Here is a 25936-nt window from a genome sequence, read left to right as displayed (position 1 = left end):
CGAAGAAAATAATTCCTTCGAAATTTGTTGTGTGATATCCTAGTAAGTTCACTTGCTGTTTGATCTAGAGTTAGATAGTGATTGTCTTTGTCTTTCAAAAGGTTTAAGGAATCCTTTTTGATTGGAATGATTAATTCTAAATTAGACAGAATAGGGGAATGTAAGGATTCCGATTTGAGTATTGATTCGAACTTTTCCTAATTTGCTAGCTTAGTATTGTATCTAGCTATCAATCCAGTATTAGAAATATTTAGATCTTCTTTTCCTTTTAATTCGAATAATATTCCTGTATGATCAGATCCTGTATCTGAAAGCGTTTGCCAATTGTGAATTTGAGGAGAGATTCCCTCTGATGCTAGCGTTAGATCAAGAACACTTGGATTAAGGAGATTAGTTCGATAGAAAGTGCTGATTCCGGGCTTGTTTAAAAGAATGAGATTCTGATCTTCAAATCATTCAGCTAATTGATCAGTGTTTCTGTTTTTCTTCGAAAAAGGATCCCACTATGAGTGATGGGCATTGAAGTCGTCTAAAAGGATGGTTTCTTGTGTGATAGATATATTATATAAGCACTTTTCGATTGTGAAACCTTTTTGATTGATTGATTGATTTAATTAACGTCCACCTTCAGTCCATGACTATATAAGACGGCTAGGCCATAAGGGCGCTAGCGGATAACTTTTGAAATACACAATGGGAATGAAATAATGGGGGAGGTGAAAACAAATACTGGGGTATAGTGTTTACTATTGTATGTAGTTTATACAATAGGTTTTGAAAGGGATTTTACCCCTCTCTTCCTTTCTTTCATCTCTCTCCTCTCTCCCCTCTCGTATCTCTCTTTCTAACTCTCTAATTATTCTCTTTTCTTCACTTATTGAATCTTCCTCTTCAACTATTTTGTTTTGAGTTTCGGCTCTAACTAGATGCCAGATCCTTATAGCAATTTTGATAGTATTGATAAACTTGATTGCTAATTCGATACCTATTTTTGTATGTAGTAGGAATTGTAGGTTGGTTTGGGATATTAGTAGGTTCTTGAAAATTTCTTTCCTTTCTTTTCTGTATATCAGGCATCCAATCAGGAGATAAGCAGTAATTTCGATATTGTTGCAAATATATTTATTATTAAAAAGCTTGAATCGATATAAATAGGACTTGATATATCCATGGCCAATTTTGAATTGAAAAAAGGCACTAACAGTATTTCGCTTGGTGCCTTTCGGTAGCTTGATTTTGGAGCCAATTTTTTATGGAAAGAGTTTTGAATAGGTTGTATCGGATTGATTCGATCTGGATTCGTATTAATTGAGTATCTCTAGCCATTGATTGGAATTGTGTTCCTTTACTATCATACCAAGTAGCCCTATACTGGTTTCGCTTGAAATGGCCTATATCGAAGTTGCCTCTTTTGCCAATTTATCCGCCATTTCGTTTTCTTATATTGAGGTATGGTATACAAGCTATATATAGCTGTCTCATAGCCTTAGGACTAAGGCCTTTTTCTGTATTAGCTAAGCGAGCCATTCGTTGAAAGGCTCTTTTCGCTTATACTGCTCTGATATTGACGTATTGATCGAATTTGAGATTCAGATCGAACCAGATACCAAGCCATCTAATTAGAGATTGGGGTATTACTGTTTCCGAATTGGGTAAAGTAATAGAATATTGAGCTGTTAATTTGGAAGAGGAAAAATGCATTAGCTCTATTTTAGCTAAATCGAATTGGATTGCATTCTTTGAGCTGAATTCGTATAATTGTTTTGTAGCTCTTTTTAACGAATTAATATTCTTTTTTTAAGTAGATAACTTAGTAATAAGAGTGATATCATTAATATATAAAAGGAATTTGATTAAATTGTTTTGGAAAAGATCTTTAATATAAATCAAGAAGAGGATTGGCGAGATAGGGCTGCCTTATAGTATTCCGGTCGAAATTGATTTGAAAGATTCGATTTGATTATTAAAAGATAGTTTTAGTTGTCTTTGTTAAAGAAATAAAGCTATTCAGAAGATAAGATTGATTAATAATCTTAGTTTCTTGTAGATATCCAATAATCGATTTTTTGAAATATAATCGAATGCTTTTTTTATATTTATAAATAAAATCGAAGTTTTATTATTAGCTTGCTTGTTACTTTCAATTTCTATATTCAAAAGGAAAGCTGTATCGATTGTCGATTTCTTTTGTCGTTCTCCTATTTAATTATAATGTAAAAGATAGGTAGTTTCCACTAGATATCCTAATCGTTAAGCTAGAATCCTTTCGCTTACTTTTCCTAAGCAATTAAGAAGTACAATAACCCTATACACTTTTGATATCGAATAATCTGATTTCGAAGCTTTTTTTAGAATTGCTTTAATAGCTTGTTTCCAGCATTATAGGTAATATCCAATATTGAGAAGCTTGCTATATAAAATAAAAAAGATTTGTAGAATAGCTTTATATACTCTTATAATGATTTCTTGAATAATACCATCTGAACCAGGAGTTTTCCCTTGAATTTTAGCTGAACAGGTATTCTTTAATTCATTTTTAGAGAGATCAGGCTATTCCCATTCATTGGATTATTGATATCCTTCTTATTCAGATTCGGCTGTAATAGAAGGTTGAGGGAACAGAGTAGTTCGAAAAGCAGAGCATTTTCCTTCAAAAGAGGTTTCTGAAGCAATATTAGGGATCCTTTGATTTTGATAATCCTTTATATAGGCTATTGCTTTGAAAATAGTTTGAATGTTCTCTTTTTCTAGGAAATCGTTCCAATGATTCTTCTTTGCTATTTTAATAGCTTGAAAGTATTTGTTTCTGATAATTCGATAAGCTTCTTTTGAACTAATATTTTCGAGATTGGATTCAACTTGTTGTTTTGCTTTTCCTAATTCTTTTCGAAGGGCTTTCAATTCAGAAAACCACCATAGCTTAACTCTTTTGTTTATTATAACCTTCGGAGTACAGCTTTCCATTACCTTTTGGATAATCCTTGTAAGTTCGCTAGCAGCTTGATCCAATTTGGAACAATATATATCGTTTTCTTAAAGGAAATCAATCGAATCTTGTATAATTATTATAAACATATTTAGTTTGGCTAGAGTGGGCGAGTGTTTGGCTTTGAATTATAGAATAGATTCGAATAGCTCCCAATTAACTAGCTTTATATAATATCTGATTATTAACTCTTGAAAAAGGGTATTTGGATTCTCTTTTCCTTTTAATTCAAATAGAATCCCTGAATGATCAGATCCAGTATTAGAAAGTGTTTGCCAATCTTATATCCTTAAAGAAATACTTTGAAAAGCTAGTATGAGATCGAGTATACTTGGATTTGTCAGATTAGTTCAAAAGAAAGTAATAGCTCCAGGCTTATTCAATAGACTTAGATTTTGATCTTCAATTCACTCTATTAATTAATTAGCATTAACGCTTTTATTTGAAAAGGGATTCCATAATGAATAATGGAAGTTGAAGTCACCTAATACTATTGTTTGTTGATTAATCAATAGATTATAAAGAGACCGATCAATTGTATATCCTTTTTCCTGTACTTGATCTGCTTCGTTATATATATTGATAATTTGGAAGGTTTCGCTTCCATTTTGGCAGTTTATTATCTGTATATCCAGGTCTATTGGCAAATGAGGGGCTAGATTAACTGTAGCTCGGAGGTCTTTGGAAATATATAGGAGGGTTCAAGGTTTGAGATCGGGATTGAAGTTGGGGAGAATTTGTATAAAATTGGAGTGTATAGTCGATCTGCAATTAGAGAAATTGGTTCCATTTTTTTGAATCCAAGATTCCTGAATTAAAATCAGATCAATATTGAGCTCAAGAGCAAGCTATAGAATGTTCTCTATGGCTTGGGAGCTTTTGTTGAGATTTATTTGAAGAAATCTGATATTATTATAACACATTGATTAGTACTGTTGGCTTTTTTGTTGAATAGCTTTGAAGATTTCATAGCTTTTAGAGCTAGCTATATAATTTCCTTAACAATTAGAGCATTTAGTAATAATATGAGAGCAGAGTTTTCCTCTTAAGTTGCAGACCATATAGAGGTGTATTGCTGTAATGTGTTTGCCTCCGTACAATCCGTAAAAAAGGTCTTTTTTGCAATACAAGCTTTGATGCCCAAAGCCCTGGCATTTTTGGTATTGTATAGTAGGTTTGGATTCGTAGAATTGTTCTACTCTGATACTAGTACCTGCAATATACAACCGCTTTCGAATAGCTAGTTCGGCTTCTGATTTTGAGGCAAAAGCTATAACGATAGCGCCGTCTTTTTGGTGGGCTCTTTTGGCTATTGGAGTGAGCTAAAAGGGAGTTCCTATTGGCTTGAAATCTGTATTAAAGGTTTTGATTTCAGTTGTAATCAAATCCATTCCTTTGGGCCTAGAAAACTCTTTTATAGGGATATTGTGAATAATAATCTTATACTATTCTTGGTCTTTTGAATCCTTTCGAATTTGATAATATTTTTCCAGATGGCTTTCTTTTCAATTAGGAATTGTATTGTAAAGGAATCATTAATAATAATAATGATATTATTATTGAAAGAGAGTATTACTGCAGCAACTATTGGTCCTTTAATTCCAATTTCCTGGAAGGCTTCATTAATCTTGTTTCGAATCATTAAAGACGAGAAGGTTTTGGAGTTAGGGATTTCTGATTTGATTAAAAATAATCGTTTTTGGATAATACTAGTCTTTTTCTCTATTGAAATAGATTTGTTACTTTTTCCTTTAGTAACTAGATTCCATTCTTCTTCTTTTGTAATATTAGTGTAAGAAGGTTTTGATATTGATATTGTAATACTGATAGAAGCCGATTTGGTAGGGATACGATGACTCTCACCTGTACGTGGTGTATCCTACGAACCTTCGATTGTGCGATCGGAGAGCTAAGTAGAGTCAGCTGGAGCCGGGTGGTGGTTGTACACTAATCGGAGGCTGTACTAGAAGTAAAGGTACACGCAGCTGATCACCAGAGGGTGATCGCAAAGATGTTTGGAATAGAGGACTACCAGCAAAACGGAAATGAAAATCATTCGATAATGGAAGAGAGATGAGAGCGGGATTAATACGGAACCATACCTTTACGAATCTGTATAAAAAGTAGAGCCAGAATATATCGCAACAGAACATTTGCAAAACGAAACTAGTTCTTGAAATAGCGGATAATAAAGCTTCTATAATATAGCTGAATCTGACTGAAGCCTGTATTGGGAATAGGGTTGATATCCTTAACTTGATGAATGAAATCGACAGAATACCTTTAGAATACTAGCATACAGAGTTTTTATAATCCAATAATACATACGATCTGCGGATATACTGGATCGGATATTTACAAATAATAAAAAGAGTAATAGGAAGTATACAAAGGCTAGGATAGTATTTACTGGGACCAGCAGAAGCATATATGAAATAGAAGAAGGAACGTTTTTAGTACCTTATCTCCGAATACATGGAAGCAGTATAACGGCAAAGGAGCTTCGGTATAGGAAGGATACTTTTAGCAAATTATACTCGATAATACTCGATTGGTATTACGGCAGTGAAGAATCTCAGGTAAAGACCAATCCTACAATATATATATACAATGTGCTTCTAATACTTTACTTTCGACTACAAACTATATATTGGGGAAGTGGATTTTACAAGTAGAACTTTGATTAGTGGGTTGGAAATATTATAGAAAGGCTACCTAGCTAAAGATCTAAAATAACAAGTCTGCAAGATATAATCAGCCTTGTTGTGTAGAAGAGATTTAATAAGGTAATGTAAAACGGCTATTAACCGCGAAGTGTAGTATATAATGATAATAATAGCGATATTATTTATATGGCTCGAAAGAACGAATGCATGTATTGGTCTATAATCGGATACTATAAAGCAAAGAGTATAATGGAGATATCAGATAAACTTAAGGAACAAACAGGAATAGAGGTGTAAAGGAATGGTTTTGGTTCTGGCCGGAACTTCTAAAGGTAATTATATAATAAGTAATTTAACATAATTAGAAGATTCTACAGAAGCCTAGTACTAGTGGCTTTATCACAAGTGAACCGGGAAAGCGTCTGTAGGTATAGCGAACCTACTTTGTATTATAATATATTCTAGAAAGTAGTTATAATATAATTCATTTCTGCCTCTGATCACCCAGGGCAAGCCTATCAAATAAGAGCAATCGAAGCGGCAGAGATTATCAGAGCAAAAGGAGCCGAAGTCTCCTTAAATTGGGTTCCAGGCCATACCTCAATATAAGGAAACGAAATGGCGGATAAATTGGCAAAAGAGGCAATTTCGATATAGGCCATTTCAAGCGAAATCAGTATAGGGCTATTTGGTATAATAGTAAAGGAATACGATTCCAATCAATGACTAGAGATACTTAATCAATACGAATCCAGATCGAATCAATCCGATACAATCTATTCGAAACTCTTTTTATAGAAAATTGGCTCCAAAATCAAGCTACCGGAAAGTATCAAGCGAAATACCGCTAGCGCCTTCTTTCAACTCAAAATTGGCTACGGATATATCAAGTCCTATTTATATCAATTCAAGCTTTCTAATAATAAATGTATTTGCAACAATATCGAAACTGCCACTCATCTCCTGATTGGATGCCCGATATACAGAAAAGAAAGGAAAGAAATTTTCAAGAACCTACCAATATCCCAAACCAACCTACAATTCCTGTTATATATGAAAATAGGCATCGAACTAGCAATCAAGTTTATCAATACTACCAAAATTGCTATAAGGATCTGGCATCTAGTCAAAGCCGAAACTTAAAACGAAATAGTTGAAGAGGAAGATTCAATAAGCAAAGAAGAAAGAGTAATTAGAAAGCTAGAAGGAGAGATACGAGAAGGGAGAAAGGAGAGAGATGAAAGAAAGGAAAGAGAGGGGTAAAATCCCTTTCAAAACCTATTGTATAGACTACATACAATAGTAGGCGCTATACCCCAGTATTTGTTTTCACCTCCCTTATTATTTCATTCCTATTGTGTATTTCAAAAGTTATCCGCTAGCGCCCTTATGGCCTAGCCGTCTTATATAGTCATGGACTGAAGCGGGACGTTAAATTAAATCAATCAATCAATCAATCAATCAAGCCGATTTGGTTAAAGCTTTGGTTTGAGATTCGATTTTCCGTATAGCTGTTTCCAAGTGATTGATTTAGAATGTGATGATTTTGGAAGCTGTAGTGAGGTTTCCTTTTTCAGTGTATTCTCTAAAGATTTCTAAAAGATCTAATAACTTAGATTGTTTGTCACGTGATTGAGAGAGAGTGGAAGCTAGAACTATGAGATCTCTAGCTTTTAGAATAGCTTCTTTAAGAGTGATTAGATCGTTTTGGATTTTGAATTGCTTGTTTGGATTGATAAGTAGTGTAATAGAGTTTTGCTTTTTGTTTTGATTAAAGATTTGAATGATATTATTTGGTTTTTGAATAATAAAAGGATCGCTAGATATATTGAAATCTTGTATTCTGATTTCAGGACTGGTTATTTGATTGATTAATAAAGTAAGGTTTGATAATTTGATTAAGGTTCTTCTAGAATAAGTAAACAAATTTGGAATTGTAGGAAAAACTGGAAGTGATTATTGGATAGGTATTTGGTATTATAGATTGGTCTGGAATGGCTTCTCTCATATCTATATCTAAAAGAGTATTTAGATTAGTATTTGGAACCTCTACAACTATACAATCAGAGTGTTCCATATTGATGTTGAAATTAAGTTATCTATTCTGAAGTTTTGGAATAGAGTTTTTCATACGTTTTTTCACATACGTTTTGTATTTCAAAGTATTGATAGTAGTATTACAACAACTACTAGTCAGAATCACTTGGAGATAATTGCAATGGAATTGTATTGATAACTATGATCTAGAGCGATCGTAAGAAGGTCGTATTTCGAAGAAAAAGTTTCCTTCGAAATTTGTTGTGTGTGAAACCTTTTTTTTTTTTTAGCTTGATCAGCTTTGTTGTATATATTGATAATTTGAAAGGTTTTGTTTTCATTTTGATAATTGAAAATCTGTATATTAGAATCTATTAGAGAATTGGAAGCTAGATTGATTGTAGTTTGAAGAGTTTTTGATGTATATAGTAGTGTATGTGACTGGTAATTAGGATTGAGTTTTGGTAATATTTGTGTGAAATTGGAGTGTATAATAGATCTTGAATTTAAGTAATCGATTCCGTTTTTAATAATCCAAGGTTCTTGAATCATAATGAGGTCGATATTAAGTTTTATTACAAGCTGTAAAACGTTCTTTGTAGTTTGTGAATTCCGATTGAGATTTATTTGAAGGATTCAAATATTAGTGTGATTCATTAATGAGTAGTATTCGATTTTTGTTGAATAGCCTGATAGGTTTTGTATGTTTTCGAATTTGCTGTATGATTCCCTTGGCAATTCGAGCATTTTACTTTTAAGTGTTGATAGAACTTTCTTTTGATATTATATACTATATATAAGTGTACTGATGTAATATGCTTGCCTTCATATAATCTATAGGAAGGGTTTCTTCTATAATAGGTATCCTGATGCCCAAATCCTTGACATTTCTGATATTGTGTAGTTGGTTTTGATTTGTAGAATTGTTTTACTTTTATACTATTTCTAGCAATATATAATCGCTTTCGACATACAACAAATTTCGAAGGAAACTTTTTCTTCGAAATACGACCTTCTCACGATCGCTCTAGATCATAGTTATCAATACAATTCCATTGCAATTATCTCCAAGTGATTCTGGCCAGTAGTTGTTGTGATACTGCCACCAATGCTTCGAAACACGAAACGCATACGAAAAAACGCATGAAAAACTCTGTTCCAAGATTTCAGAATAGACAATCCAATCTCAAACATCAATATAGAACACTCCGATTGTATAATTGTAGAGGTTCCAAATACTAATCTGAATACTCTTTCAGATATAGATATAAGAGAAGCCACTCCAAACCAATCTATAATACCAAATACCTATCCAGCAATCACTTCCAGCCCTTCTACAACCCCAAATTTGCTTATTTATTCCAGAAGAACCCTAATCGAATTATCAAGCCTTACTTTATCAATCAATCAAATAATCAGTCCTGAAATCAGAATACAAGATTTCAGTATACCTAGCGATCCTTTTATTACTTAAAAGCCAAATAATATTACTCAAATTTTTAATTAAAACAAAAAGCGAAACTCTATTATACTATTCACCAATCCAACAAGCAATTCAAAATCCAAAACAATCCAATCACTCCTAAAGAAGCTATTCTAAAAGCTAGAGATCTCATAGTTCTAGCTTTTACTCTCTCTCAATCACGTGACGAACAATCTAAGCTATTAGATCTTTTAGAAATCTTTAGAGAATACACTGAAAAAGGAAATCTCACTACAGCTTCCAAAATCATCACATCCCAAATCAATCATTTGGAAACAGCTACACGGAAAATCGAATCTCAAACCAAAGCTTTAACCAAATCGGCTCCCACCAGTACCACAATATCAACATCAAAACCTTCTTACGCTAATATTACAAAAGAAAGGGAATGGAATCTAGTTACTAAAGGAAAAAGTAACAAATCTATTCCAATAGAGAAAAAGACTAGTATTATCCAAAAACGATTACTCTTAATCAAACCAGAAATCCCTAACTCCAAAACCTTCTCGCCCTTAACGATTCGAAACAAGATCAATGAAGCCTTCCAGGAAATTGGAATCAAAGGACCAATAGTTGCTACAGCAATACTCTCTCTCAATAATAATATTATTATCACTACTAATAATCCCTTTACAACACAATTCCTAATTGAAAAGAAAGCCATCTGGAAAAATGTTATCAAATTCAAAAGGATTCAAAAAGACCAAGAATGGTATAGGGTTATTATTCATAATATCCCTATAAAAGAGTTCTCTGGGCCCAAAGGAATGGATTTGATTACAACTGAAATCAAAACCTTCAATACAGATTTCAAGCTAATAAGAACTCCCTTTTGACTCACTCCAATAGCCAAAAGAGCCCACCAAAAAGACAGCGCTATCGTTATAGCTTTTGCCTCAAAATCAGAAGCCGAACTAGCTATTCGAAAGCGATTGTATATTGCAGGCACTAGTGTTAGAGTAGAACAATTCTACGAATCCAAACCTACTACACAATGCCAAAAATGCCAGGGCTTTGGGCATCAAAGCTTGTATTGCAAAAAAGACTCTTCTTGCGGATTGTGCGGAGGCAAACACATTACAGCAATACACCTCTATATGGTCTGCAACTTAAAAGGAAAACTCTGCTCTCATATTATCACCAAATACTCTAATTGTCAAGGAAATCATACAGCTAGCTCTAAAAGCTGTAAAATCTTCAAAGCTATTCAACAAAAAAGCCAATAGCACTAATCAATGTGTTACAATAATATCAGATTTCTTCAAATAAACCTCAACAAAAGCTCCCAAGCTATAGAGAATGTTCTACAGCTTGCTCTTGAGCTCAATATTGATTTGATTTTAATTCAGAAATCTTAGATTCAAAAAAATAAAACCAATTTCTCTAATTACAGATCGATTATACACTCCAATTTTATACAAATTCTTCCCAATTTCAACCCCGATCTCAAACCCCGAACCCTTCTATATATTTCCAAAGACCTCCGAGCTATAATTAATCTAGCTTCTTATTTGCCAATAGACCTGGATATACAGATAATAAACTGCTAAAATGAAAGCGAAACCTTCCAAATTATCAATATATATAACGAAGCAGATCAAGTACAGGAAAAAGGATATACAATTGATTGGTCCTTTTACAATCTATCGATTAATCAACAAACAATAATATTAGACGACTTCAACTTCTATCATTTATTATGAAATCCCTTTTCAAACAAAAGCGCTAATACCAATCAACTAGCAGAGTGGATTGAAGATCAAAATCTAAGTCTATTGAATGAGTCTGGAGCTACTACTTTCTTTTGAACTAATCTGACAAATCTAAGTATATTCAATCTTATACTAGCTTCTCAAAATATTTCTTTAAGGATATAAGATTGGCAAACACTTTCTAATATTGGATCCGATCATTCAGGGATTCTATTTGAATTAAAAGGAAAAGAGATTTCAAATACCCCTCTTCAAGAGCCAATAATCAGATATCATATAAAGCTAGTCAATTGGGAGTTATTCGAATCTATTCTACAATTCAAAGCCAAATACTTGCCCATTCTAGCTGAACTAAGTATGTTTACAATAACTATACAAGATTTGATTGATTTCCTTTAAGAAAATGATATATATTGTTCCAAATTGGATCAAGCTGCTAGTGAATTTATAAGGATTATCTAAAAGGTAATGGAAAGTTGTATTCTGAAGGTTATAACAAACAAAAGAGCTAAGCTATGGTGGTCTTTTGAATTGAAAGCTCTTCGAAAAGAACTAGGAAAAGCAAAACAACAAATTGAATCCAATCTCGAAAATATTAGTTCAAAAGAAGCTTATCGAATTATCAGAAACAAATACTTTCAAGCTATTAAAACAGCAAAGAAGAATTATTGGAACGATTTCCTAGAAAAAGAGAATACTCAAACTATTTTCAAAGCAATGGCCTATATAAAGGATTATCAAAATCAAAGGATCCCTGATATTACTTCAGAAACCTCTTTTGAAGGAAAATGCTCTGCTTTTCGAACTACTCTGTTCCCTCAACCTCCTATCACAGCCGAACCTGAATGGGAAGGATATCAACAATCCAACGAATGGGAATGGCCTGATCTCTCTAAAAATGAACTAAAGAACGCCTGTTCAGCTAAAATTCAAGGGAAAACTCCTGATCCAAATAATATTACTCAAGAAATCATTATAAGAGCATATAAAGCTATTCCACAAATCTTCTTTATTTTATATAGCAAGCTTCTCAATATTGAATACCACCCATAATACTGGAAACAAGCCACTAAAACAATCCTAAAAAAAGCTTCGAAACCAGATTATTCGATACCAAAAGCATATAGGGTTATTGTACTTCTCAATTACTTAGGAAAAGTAAGTGAAAGGATTCTAGCTTAATGATTAGAATATCTAGTGGAAACTACCCATCTCTTATATTATAGCCAAATAAGAGAACAACAAAAGAAATCGGCAATCAATATAGCTCTCCTTTTGAATATAGAGATTGAAAGCAATAAGCAAGCTAATAGTAAAACTTCGATTTTATTTATAAATATAAAAGAAGCATTCGATTATATTTCAAAAAATCGATTATTGGATATCTACAAGAAGCTGAGACTACTAATCAATCTTATCTTCTGGATAGCTTCATTTCTTCAACAAAAACAACTAAAACTATCTTTTAATAATCAAATCGAATCTTTCAAGCCAATTTCGACCAGAATATCACAAGGCAGCCCTATCTCGCCAATCCTCTTCTTAATTTATATTAGAGATCTTTTCCAAAACAATTCAATCAAATTCCTTTCATATATTGATGATATCGCTCTTATTACTAAATCATTTATTTAGAGAAAGAATGTTAATTCGTTAGAAAGAGCTATAAAACAATTATACAAACTCAGCTCAAAGAATGCAATCCAATTCGATTTAGCTAAAACAAAGCTAATGCATTTTTCCTCTTCCAAATTAACAGCTCAATATCCTATTACTTTACCCAATTCGGAAACAGTAATATCCCAATCTCTAATTAGATGGCTTGGTATCTAGTTCGATCCGAATCTCAAATTCGATTAATATGTCAATATCAGAGCAGCACAAGCGAAAAGAGCCTTTCAATGAATGGCTTGTTTAGTTAATATAGAAAAAGGCCTTAGTCCTAAGGCTATGAGACAGCTATATATAGTTTGTATAACTAGTATTGCTGACTACGGATCGGAAGTTTGGTGGAAAGGCCAGATTAAATTCAAGGATACACTTCAATCACTTCAAAATCTAGCTCTTCGAAAGATACTTGGAGTCTTCAAAACCGCCCCAATCCTTTCAATGGAAATCGAAGCAGGACTAAAGCTAGCAAAAATCCGTTTAGACTCAAATATAAAACGATATGCTTTTCGATTAATGAAATTATTATCAAATCACTCAATCAATATCGAAAAAGAAATACTATCTCAATACAAATCGGACCTAGAAACAATGACTACCCCTCGAAGGAAACGTTACAAGCCATTTCAATTAGATAAAATAAGAGAATCCATAGAACAAGATTTCAATCCATCTACTCTCGAAAAGATTACCCATTTCAACTTCCCTCCCTGGAAAAGAGATACACCTTACAAGTCAATATTAATAAAGCCTCGAAAGAAGATACAGCTACTCTTTATAATATTATATTTAAACACAGAGATCAAAATACAATTTATATATATATTGATGCATCTTCTATCAAAAAAGGAATTGGAATAGGAGTAGGGATAGTTGTAATACAATCAAATGGATCAATCTCTTATTGAAAACGTTCGAATATTGGTATCAATCAATTAGTATATAATGGAGAATTATTGGGAGTTACAAAGCTATCGAATATGCTAGTACTGTAGTATATGAAGGACAGAAATTCAAGATCTATTCGGACAACCAAACTGGATTCTATCGTCTAAAACCCCCTCCGATCATTTTGGCAAGCTTACCAAATACGAGCAATCAAGGCAGCAGAGGATATTAGAGCAAAAGGAGCTGAAGTCTCTTTAAATTGGGTTCCAGGTTACACTTCGATATAAGGAAATGAAATGGCTGATAAATTAGTGAAAGAAGCAACTTCAATATGGCTACTTCAAGTGAAACCAATATAGGACTATTTGGTATGATAGTAAAGAAATACAACTTCGATTAATGGCTAGAGACTCTCAATCAATACAAATCCAGATCAAATCAATCAGATACAATCTATTCGAAACTCTTCCCATGGAAAATCAGCTTCAAAATCAAGCTACCAGAAGGTACTAAGCGAAATACTGCTAGCACCTTCTTTCAACTCAAATCGGCCACAGTTTATATTAAGTCTTATTTATATCGATTCAAACTTTCAAACAATAAGTATATTTGCAACAATATCGAAACAGCTGTATATCTCCTTATTGGTTGCCTAATATATAGAAAAGAAAGAAAGGAAATCTTCAAAGAAATACTAATCTCGAAAATCAACCTACAATTTCTGCTATATACGAAATAGGTATCGAACTAGCAATCAAATTCATCAATATTACCAAAATCGCTACTCGAACTTGGTATCTATTAAGAGCTGAGATATAAAACGAAATTGTGGAAGAAGAAGAGACAATAAGAGAAGGAGAGAGAGCCATTTGGAAATGGAAAGAGAAGGAGGAGGATGAGAGAAAAGATAGAAAGAAAGGGTTTAACCCTCTTTACTCTATATCTTACTATACGCACTTCGTATAGTAAGCGGGAACGAGTCCCCAGTATTAGTTTTCACTTACCCTATTGTTAAAATTCCTAATTTTGTACTTTAAAAGTTATCCGCTAGACCATTTGGCCTAGCCGTCCTATATAGTCATAGACTGAAGGTGGACGTTAATTAAATCAATCAATCAATCAATAATCGCTTTCGAATAGCTAATTCTGCTTTTGATTTTGTAGCAAAAGCAATAACGATAATACTCTCTTGTTGATAAGCTCTTCTGGAGGCAAATGTAAGCCAAAAGGGGGTTCCTATAGGCTTAAAGTCTGGATTGAAGGTTTTGATTTCGTTGAGTATAAGATCTATTCCTTTTGTATCTGAGAATTCTTTAATTGGGATTTTGTGAATAATGACTTTGTGCTATTCTTGATCCTTTTGGATTTTTTCGAATTTGATAATATTACTCCAAATCGCTTTCTTTTCTAATAAGAATTGTAATATAAAGGGATCATTTGTTGTAATAATGATATTATTATTGAAGGATATAGTTGCTGTTATAATGACTGGCCCTTTGATTCTGATCTTTTGAAAGGCTTTATTTATTTTGTTTCGAATAATTAGAGGGAAAAAGGAGGTAGGGTTTGGAAAATCTGGCTTGATTAAGATAATTCGTTTTTGAATAAGATTAGATTTCTTTTCTACATTAATAGATATAATGTTTTTCCCTTTGGGAACTAAATTCTATTTTCCTTTTTTTGAAATATCAGTATATATTGGTTTCAATATAGTGGTAGTAGCAGTAATAGGCGAAAGAGGTTTAGCTAATGCTTTCGCTTGTAATTCGATTTTGTATGTAGCGGTTTCCAAATAAGTGATTTGAAAGGTGATGATATTCAAAGCTATAGTAAACTTCCCCTTTTCAGTATATTCTCTAAAGATCTCTAGGAGATCTAAGAGCTTGGATTGTTCTTTGTGTAATTGGGAGAAAGAGGAAGCTAGTACTATAAGGTCTCTAGCTTTCAAAATAGCTTCCTTAGGTATATTTGGGTTGTTTTGAATTCTAGATTGTTTGTTCTGATTGCTAAGGGGTATTGTAGAGCCCCGTTTCTTATTCTGATTGAATATATAGGTAGTATTGATTATATCTTGAGTAATAAAGGAATCACTAAATAGATTGAACTCTTCAAATCTTCTTCCAGTACTAGCTGGCTGATTGGTTAATAGAATAGGGCTAGAGATTTCGAATTGAAGGTTTTCAGAAAACAGAGGAGGGCTTGAAGGTATTAGAGTACCTAGAACAACAATAAAATAAGTGATTGATATAATAAAGGCTTCAAAAGAAGCCTCCATCATAGCCATATCCCTAAGTATTGATGAATTGTTAAGAGAACTCATATTGAGGATCTTATTCTTATTCTAATAATTCGAAATAAGAAAATTTTACGCGAATTTTCATATATATTTCGTGTTCGGAATGCCGATGACAATAGCACAACAACTACTGATCAGAATCACTAAAGGGCAATTGTAATCAATTTGGTTTAATAACTTATAATCTAAATCAATCGCGAATGGGTTGTATTTCGAAGAAAAAGTTTCCTTCGAAATTTGTTGTGTGATGACTTGCGACCTTTCCTTATTACTACGCACAATGCTAACATATTCAATGAATAGTACCAAATCCCAGAGCCAGGACCTCCCTCGCCATTAAGAATTAGGCTTCCAGTCTACGACTATTTTCATCCTAGAGCTAGCTTGAGGTATGATTAACCTCAATACTTATACATACTGGCGCACCTTCTTACAATACTAGCATTAGGTCGCGTTCTTATGATGATGGCTTGATTATGCATGGCTATGAGGATGGGTATGTACTTTAAATCTTCTCAAAGCATTTTTCTTTTCTCAAAAACAACTTCTTTCGAAGACAATAGTTGGACATTGTTGGAAGTTCTTGTGGTTTCCTCAAACCCCTTTTGCCTTCAATTCCATCATTCAACCATTGATTGGTCCATAGCCGAACTCGGACGCGAGTTTTTTCAATAGTGTCAATCTCAACTCTTTCCTTTGTAGACCGCCTTGCTCTACTATTCTGCCTTCTATTCGTCCCAACTTCATTTCATTCAACTTCAAATGTACTAGTTCTACTTTGATGATATATGGCACTCTAAGATTTTTGTTACATGGGAATAGCTTCCTTGGTACGCTCATCGCTGCGCCATCAATGAGGCCATTTTGAGCAACACTCGTCTCATCTCTTCAACAGCATTGATTGAGAAGGCTTCCACAGATACATATCATTTATTTACATACATTGGAAATAGTTTTCAAACATTCCTATAAAACACTTTGGACATATAACACTCGTTCACGTGAAATTGATATCCCAAATGCCCAGTGAGCATTCCATAGCCATCGTAAAAATACCAATACTTGATGAACATAAATTGAGCAACACATAAAACTGCAGTCGCACGTTTTTGATTTGTTTGCTTTGTCATGGCGATGAATGTTCCCCCGCACTTCATCTCCCGATATCATTATTATTCGTTGTCTTGAATTCACTGGTTCCCTCGGAGACCAAGAGGATCCTATCATGGATAGAGTGGCTTCTTCCTTTAAAGTTCACTCCTGGATTCATGGTTCCATTTTTCTTCACTTTCAAAATTCATATTATTTCTTCCACTTCAAAGAAAAACTTTTCAGCTAGTGGGACCTACAAACAATATCCCCACCAACCTCGATTACTTTTTTTATCATCCTCCGTTCCGCGGACTCAAGTTCTTCTACCTTCCTTTTTACTACAGCAGCAGATACAAGTCAAATCTCTTTGCGCCTCCCACTTTCTCAATTCTTCTGGGGCTCGCGCTCTGTTCCTTTAAACTATACATTCAACTACTATTACTATTATTCATAATCGAAACTACTATCACTAATAATGTCGCTCGTACCTGCTAGATCGCGACCCTCTCGTAAGTCTGGTGAAGCAGACCTTCGGGCCTCCATGAACCGCTCCGAGTCGATGGATCCCACTACTTCACAGTTCGTTTCATCTCAGCCTAGCAGTCATAACAAGAGAGGAAGCATCTCGGGCAGCTCGGTCTCCCTTACAAGCCCACCGCCACCTCGAGGTCATAGAGCAGAGGTCTTCGATAATCGTAATCGGTCACAAAGCCTTCAGGACTGGATGGAAACTAGAATCACACAGATCATCCGAACCGTTCGAGATACCACCTCAATCCCGCAACAAGTACAAGATAACATCGGTGCTGAACTTCAAAAGTTCCTCGTCGATTTCGCGGCCCAGCAAGTCTTCGTCACTCAAAGCGTCGAATTTTACCAGACCAAGCTCCGAGACCTTGAGTCCCAGCTTCAAGAAGCTTACAGTGAGTCCGGTGATCATTCTGGCGAGCTCAGCAAATGCGAATTACTTGCCATTATTGCCTCACAACGCGAGGAATTACAGTTGAAAGAAAACCAGCTAAACGGAAAGAGAATTCTCTGGCTTGCCTCCCACCCACCCGCGTCTCAACAGAGAGGTGACCCAAATCCACTCGGGCTCCCAAGTCTCAACGGAAGATCACAATCGCAACTCCGATTGGAAGCTCCATCGTCCTACAGCAACTCACGTTCCGGATACCGTGGTAGTGGTTCAACATCGATGGCACGCCTGTCAAGAGCTTCGCTAGCTGCGATGGAAAGCGCCGCTGTCGGAGGTCAAGCATCCCCGACCCAAGAGGAGTATAATCGAGTAAAGGCATCCGTGTCCGTAGCAGTTCCTGATAGCGCTTTGGAGAACGTCCAGTCCATCTCAAACTTAAGAAACAATCTTAACAGTGAGACCGAAACGGTTATCAATCACCACCGCTCACAACTTCCACTTGTTCCATACAGAGAACCACCTGCGCATGTTCCGAGTGTTCACGAGATCAGTGTTGCCTTCACAAAAGACTTCAGTGACATCTTTGCTCTGGCCGAAGGATGGGCTCGCACATATTGTTGCATTCCTAACATTCAAGAAGATCGCGCAATTGCTAGCTCGAATCAAGCTCTCTGGAATTACATGACCAAGCTCACCTATAACGATCCTCAGAGTGCGCATAGCCATGTGATGGCCCTTTTGAGCAGCGAAAACACTCGATTCTGGTTTGTCATGAGAATGGCAATGAGTTACTGTTTGACAATATCATGACCCTCAAGACCTTCGAGCAATACAATAATGGTGTTGCTGCACATCTTGCCAGCATTAGGGAGCAACTTACAGCTAGACCATGTGAGTATTATCTATTTCATGTCGCAATATTACAGTTACTAACATATTACTACCAGTGGCTTCTGCAGAGAAACGCCAAAAGCTTGTCGCCGAGCAATCTGCCGTTGTCAAGTCCGTTGTTAACTCCCCCGATTTCGCGAAATTCCGAAATGATTCGCTCACAAACCACACGAAGCATCTTCGAGACATTCTCGGACCTCTCATGAATGAGGGAACCTCTAAGTCAAAGGCCGGTACTGATCTTGGTGCAATTATCATTGCTTCCATGGATCTCTGTTGCAGAATGTGGACAGCAAAGTTGAGCTTCCAGGTTATCTTTCCCGAACTTCTGGGCAACAAGTTCACAGCTGGCACCATGATCGCCAAGGACCATCCAAGAGATAATCCATACCAGCTACAAACAAAGCAGAAGCGTCTCAAGCTTGTCATGACCCCATCTATTACAATGCGCGATGATAATTCCATTACCATCATCGCAAAGAGCTTGCACAAGGCAAGTGTTCTTCTTATGACCTAAATAGTCTTCGTACAGTACCACGCACAAAATTCTCGCAAATAGATCGTCATCATTTTCAACTTCCGTCATTTTGTTCCGAACTGATGAGCCACTGTCAACATCATCTATTCAGAGTATTTCAATAGCGTACGATACTACCCCTCATCATCATCGGCTTGTTCTTTCCTACGGAAATTTATTTCTCCTGCTTTTCTCTTGTCATCTCTTAGGATTTGCATGACTCTTGTGGGAAATCCATCTTACTACTCTACTCTCGACTTTCATCTTCCCCAAGGTATCTCAGGAGATCCTTCGGTTTATGATCATCTTACTCTTCCCCTTTTCGACCCAAGATATCCACTCACCTACACCCCTTACCAAAAAGTTTCATCCCGTCTTTATTTTCAGAGGACACGCAATTATTCAACCTTCAATTCTTTCATCCGGCGTTCAACATATCTACCCACTTTTCATCGAAGCACCTGTGTCTTTTCTCCAACCCGACATACAATTTTCAGCAACCTTCGATTTGTACAACAGTTTCCTATCAACGCCTTCACTTTAACCTTTACTCGCGCGCGCATTCTCGATTGGGAATCCAAACTTGGCGGCTCGATGATTCAATTTTCCTCTGGATCCGATGTTTTCCTCCTTCTTTCTCGATGAGGGTTTCGATTTCCATAAGATATAGGATTTGATGATTTGTCTTTACTCTCGACACTTCAATCTTTAAAACTCTATTCTAATCAACGACAATAATATGGAAATAAGACACATCTAGATACGAACGACGATATTCATCTCTACTTTTCGATCACACATATTTCTCTCCTTGGGATGAAACACCAAACCTTCTTTTTCGAATTTTATATCTTCCAATCTGATTTTCTCTCCTCATACTTTACACATGCGGAAAGATTTCTAGATGCGGTGATGGAAGACATAAATACTCGAACCAGATAGTTTTCTTTCATTCCTATCCCGTAATCTACTCTTGTATTTTACTGAAAGGAGTAAGATATCTTCGATCCTCTCGTATTCCACGAAAATTCTTTTCTTCTTTCCTTATTTTTCTTTCTTTTCTTTTCTCTTCTCTAATGATTCAAGCAAGCCGGGAAGATGGACAAATGAATGATAGCGTGAATCATTCAGGCTACATATCTTAGTCTAGTTGCACGAAAAAACCCAAAAAGTTTCATGAGTTTTTCTTTCTCTGCTGTGGGTACTGCGAATTCTGGTGTGTGTTTTTTGCATCGCGTTTCTTCTGCGTCGACAAGTTTTGAGCTCGTTTGGACAATTCTGAATGGGCTTGGGTTTAGAGGAGGGTGCAGAATTGGGCATGGTATGGCTTGGGTAGTAAGCAGATTTGCAGGAACTTAGTGAGAGGATAAATCAACTTTTTGTTTTATTTTATTAATTTTGTGGATGTGATGTGATGTGATGTGCATGTATTTTGAATGAATTGGTGATGTGTATGTGAAATTAACTGCGATATGGATGTTACTCTGATGTTATGAAGAATCATCAAGCAAGTCTAACATCCACACCGATGCATCTCTCTTAAAACTTGTCCTACTTATTATATTCATTTATCTCTATGATTCTTTCACTGCTGACTCCTAACTCCACACTAAATGTTGTAAACAGTGAATCTACAACCATAACCATAACCACAATCACTAGGTAGGTATTACAAGCTCTCCACACTTTTTTCCTTCTCTTTCCCTCCACCTTTCCTCATCTATCTCCGCCCCCAGGATCGAATCCCGGCACGCATATATTTCTCCCCCCCCTTCTATACTTCCCTCTCTTTCTATCCCCCTACTATTTACTACAAACCAAAAGTACAAAACATCCACCGCTATCTTAGGTAGAATCTTAGATTCAGAATTATCCACTTACATATCGCATATCTATGCCACATTCACATATCCCACATCACACATCACAAGCAAGCAAGTGAATACAAATACAAAATATCTACCTACTATTCACCCACTTATCTACAAACATCCGACCATCCAACCATCCAATCATCATACAATCTCCACACCACTTCTGAGCCTACCTATCTAGGTATCTATACCAAGAATTTGAAAATGGCGGGTTAAAGCGGCTTAGATATCTAGGTGAGTGGATGGGTGGATGGATGGGTGGGTGGTATTTATCAATCTCAACAATAATACCTAACATTTCCAAGTTTTTCACATTCACATTCATATTCACCTTCACAGTGATAACAATAATAACAATACCCCTATCCTAGAAGCACCTAGAAATAACAAATACAAGAAAGACACAACTGCAGCTGCAGCTAATTTTAATCAAGTTAAGTTGTATAGATATCTATGTACCTCCCTACCTATCTACCTCCCCAGTATATCTCGGATTTATATCATAGATTATAGATTATAAACATGAAAATGCAGCAGAAGAAGAAGAAGCACTCATATTACCAGAAACTCCTATTCTCTCCTATCCTATCACGTTCATAAGAAAGCAATGCCCAGAGCTGCTCTAGGCACCTACCTAGAGTATATATAATGCATACCTATGCATTGCATATACTCCATATAATCAACTCATACTATAAGTAAACTATCATCAATACCAATAGCAATAGCAATAGTGATAGTAAACTAGATATCAAAGTATGAAAGTATGAAAGCATTACTCAATCACTAATAACTAACTAGACTATAGAAAACCCAAGTCAAATTAAATCAAATCAAATCAAATCAAATTCAATAATTATATATATATATATATATATACACATACACACAATGCCAAATTTAAAGAATACTCATTAAGGATTAAAAAGTGCCTAAACCGACCTCTCTAATAAGAAACCAGGTGAAAAATTTATCAAACCCAGGTGACGATGCAAACCAGCACGATATTCTCGAGTGGTTCCACCAGTTTTCTTTTACCCTAACGCCTTTAAGTCCCGCCAATATCATAAAGAACACACATACACATATGTGTGCTGAATCCATGCCATGCGCGCAAGAAAGTGAAGCTAGCTATGTGAGGAAAATAGATAAAATGTATAGAGAAGCGAAGAGATGAGTTGAATGCTGTGGGGCAGCCAAGTTGACGAGCCAAGGATGAAGAAACAAGAAGAAGAAAAGGGAAAGAGAAGCAAAACCATTAATTCCTAGGAATTTCTCCACTCGCAGGTTTATGATCAAGTCTCTTGATAATCGCACCCAACACCGCCTTGACGATTCCATCCCCTGTCAATCCCGCTTCGGTATCCCTTCCATTCCACGTAACAGTATCGACCATATCTCTAATCTTATATCGATGCTCCAACGCATCATCCAGATCCTCCAGGGCTTTTTTGGCCTCTGCCACTTTTCCAACCTGGAAAAATTGAATGCCCACTTGCGTGAGCGGCGCATCGAGATCATCGAGCTCGCGGGCTACTTTGACGATTTCCGATTCCGGGTCGTCGGAAGCCGCGCCGTCGGTAATGACGATGAGGTTTAATGGTTTCACTTCTCGTCCTGCTTTGAGCTCTTTCTTGGTTCGCTTCATGTAGGGGGAGAGGATGTCTCGGATGCGTTTGCCGGTGGGGGTTATGCCTTGGGGTTTGTCTACGATAGACCATACTTCTTCTACTGATGCTGCGTTTTGGATGTTGTAGTATCCGGTGCCAGCGACGCCTTCATTTTCGTTACCCTTGTGTTTACTTTTGTGGTTCATGAAGTAAACGTCAATGCCATCAGCATCGTAGGTAGTAATGATTGGTGCTATAGTTTGAAGGGCGGTGAAAACTTGTTCCCAAGCTGTAGGGTGAGTGTACCATCCCATACTAGTAGAATCATCGATGAGAAGGACTGTATCGAATGTAGATAGGAGAGCATAAGGTGACCCATCAAGGTCATGTTGTGGGATAGTTCCCGCAGTATTTGGAACTGTAGAAGAGTGGCGTGATGCGAAAGTGTTGCTGCTATAGAATGTAGGAGAATTATTCTGAGATGTAGAAGCATTTGTGTATGCTGTGGAAGCGTTACTGTAAGGCGCAGGAGCATGATTGTACGACGGAGATGTCTGGTTGTACGAAGTGGGTGATATTGGAGATGAAGAAGTATAGGCTGGTGGAGGAGCATTATCTGGAATTCCTCTTGGGAAGGATAATGGACTTTTAGATGGTGCGGTGCTCTTTGAACGACCTAGCTTATCGCGGATACTACCCAACAAACCGCTCTTACGTTTGAGGTCACTGCCATGGTTTTGAGAATTAAAAGACATGATGAAGTTGTTGAACGTATCAAAGTTGTGTACCAGAATAGGAAGGTGGGGTGTAAGATTTCGTAGATGGGAAGATGGTAAGGCTGAAGATCTTTAGAAACGCGTGTTTGGGTGTAACGTGATGATGACTTGCAACTTCTCTGTCTGTACTGTGCTATGTGGTATGAATGTTTTTAATTGGTGCCCAGATTGACTTGACTCGTGAATGTTGTGAATGTTATGAATTTATGAAAATGAATTCAAAATGGCCAACCGGCCAGTAAGTACTTATTATATTTCACAGTAAAATTACTCGTATATCATTAGCGCTGTGTATCTAGGTAGGTAATATCAGGAATTAGACTTTGAATCTGCCCAGGCGAAGTAAAGCTATTAATCAGTTCTAACACATAGCAATATTACTAAAACATTTAATCTCATCTAGTTACCCGATATCCGAACATCAATGTAATTAATATTTTTGATGAAGTTGTTTGATATACATCTGAGGAGAAATAAGATTGTTTGAAATGAAGTCGACAGTATGCTTGAGCTTCGAGTGATATCATTGGTTCGATTAGCATTCCAGCGTCTGTGAGAAAGGGCGCAGTTTGACTTCGTCCAACCACAGTCTCAACCACAAGATTTCAACTCTTGTCACCATTTCTCAATAATGCAACGTCGGTACAAGGCTGTGTACGCCTTTCAATACGACAAAAGAATGTTTGTGCCGACGAACCGGTCCCAAGCACCCATCACTCACCTCCTTATATTTCCCAAGCCGCCGGGGATCTACCTATCCGCACGTTTTTCCCCACGATATTGAACCATGAGGTAAATCAACCCAATGATAACTACCGGGTGGCTTGGCATCAAAAATTCGTGCAAAATAATGCAGGAGTGTTGCAGTATGATAAAGGCTATAAGTTTTATTGCCACAATATAATGCACTGCGACTCTTTAATCTAAGGCATTTCTCTTGACAGAAAGGTCATGTATCCTTATGATCTTGTCTTGTGGATGAGTGTAGGATGATACATTCCTTTAGGAAGGTTATAGTACGATATTAGGCCCCGAAGGCTACAAGCAAAATATTACACCAAGCTCAATCTTTGATTTCAAGATGACAGCAAGGCGTTAATGGGAAAATTGGTTTGTTACTGGGTGACTCGTCAAATTTTCTGTCAAAATACAGAGAGACTGACCTGAGTTATTATAGAGGCTCATCAATGTCTTTCGGTAAGACTGTTTGAATATCCGCCCGTGGACATGTGGCTAGAGTGGCAGATGGCTCATAGATGTGGCACAAAATGTCAGACCAGTGTCAGATTTCGATGAGTCAAATTGATGAGGCTCAATTTTTTCTCTGAGTCAAACCTGGTGACTGTTATGTCTTTGCAGGACAAAGTTTCGCAGACCAGAAGATTGTATCCCAAGAAGTGATGTGTGTTTCGAAAAGGTCCAGGCTGATGCCCTTTCTTGTGAAGTATCGTGGCAAGGAAGTTTCGAGTTTTCCCTTGGTTTCTTTGGGTACCTAACAAAGCTTGGAAGGACTTGATAGGAATCTCAGGTTCCTTGAATTGCAGCAGTTTAGATGATGTAGGGAACGAGAGGGGTAGAGGGGTAAAGATCCGGCGGCTATTGCAACATCAATTCCAAAGCGTTCTCCACTGCCAGGGGATTTTTGCCGCCGAAGCAATGGATTGGGGGTGGCAAAGTGCTGGCGGCAATTTTGTGATACGTTTTTGAGTTGGTGTGGGTGATCAGATCAGAGAATGGTCTTGATACATTGGGTAATGCAGGTAAGTCAGGTAGGGGTCGGAATTTTTTTTGTTTGTTTCTAATTCTGCAATGTACCTTGATATGGTGCGGTTTCAAGGTAAGGAAGGACACCTACGAATATAGTAAATATATTTTGGTATTTTCGGACTAATGATATTGTGCAATATTCAGAACATAGTGATACTTCCCCCTTATTCGTTATCCAGACTACAGTGTAGCATGTTTGTGATGGTCAATACACAAAGCTTTCTCTGAGACATCGGTATACTAGCATAGATTGTACATCTTCCCTCATATATCTATCGTTATTAAGCTACCACAGAACATATACAGATTCAAAGCCTTTTTGGTATCAGGAAGGAATTAGGGGAGAGGTGTATTGACAGGTGGTGATTTATTGAACTAAGCTGGGACATTGCATGGGGATAGTGTATTGAAAAGAGGAAGTATATTGAATGGAAATAGCACATCTAAAAAGAGTTGATGCATTGAATGGAAATGATACGTCGTCTAGATACCTAGTTCAACTTCTGACATACTGTACATACTGTATGCAGCGTACACCTCAATCCATAGCCTCTTCAAGAAGTTCTCCAGAGTCCAGAGTCCAAAGTTCAAACTCGCTCCCTTCACTTTGGTTGCCCTTCACAACCAAATAATGACACCACTTTTCATTATCATTATTGACTTGCCGATATAAAAAGGTCCCTATCCTATCAATTGATTGTGACGTGATAAGTATTTGGTGGGGCTACACCTTTCTGAATTGCGACAGTCACTG

At 36.3% G+C, this 25936-nt stretch overlaps 2 protein-coding genes across 2 annotated transcripts; one reads left to right on the top strand and one right to left on the bottom strand.

The window, feature by feature from the left end:
* Positions 1-17303: 17303 nt before the first annotated feature.
* Positions 17304-19155, top strand: EAF02_010422 (uncharacterized protein; the record flags this gene model as incomplete). The annotated part of the gene is made up of 3 exons (XM_038906470.1): positions 17304-18515; positions 18566-18638; positions 18695-19155. The coding sequence occupies 3 exons, from the start codon at positions 17304-17306 to the stop codon at positions 19153-19155; spliced, it is 1746 nt and encodes a 581-aa protein (XP_038753734.1).
* Positions 19156-22287: 3132 nt separating this feature from the next.
* EAF02_010421 (uncharacterized protein) lies at positions 22288-23394 on the bottom strand (the record flags this gene model as incomplete). The annotated part of the gene is made up of 1 exon (XM_038906469.1): positions 22288-23394. The coding sequence occupies one exon, from the start codon at positions 23392-23394 to the stop codon at positions 22288-22290; it is 1107 nt and encodes a 368-aa protein (XP_038753733.1).
* Between the last annotated feature and the right edge of the window lie 2542 nt (positions 23395-25936).

Source organism: Botrytis sinoallii (genome assembly GCF_014898435.1).
Source record: "Botrytis sinoallii strain Bc 23 chromosome Unknown BSIN_025, whole genome shotgun sequence".
Classification (NCBI taxonomy): domain Eukaryota; kingdom Fungi; phylum Ascomycota; class Leotiomycetes; order Helotiales; family Sclerotiniaceae; genus Botrytis; species Botrytis sinoallii.
Note: the sequence above shows the minus strand (reverse complement) of the source record. Positions and strands in the feature narration are given on the sequence as shown.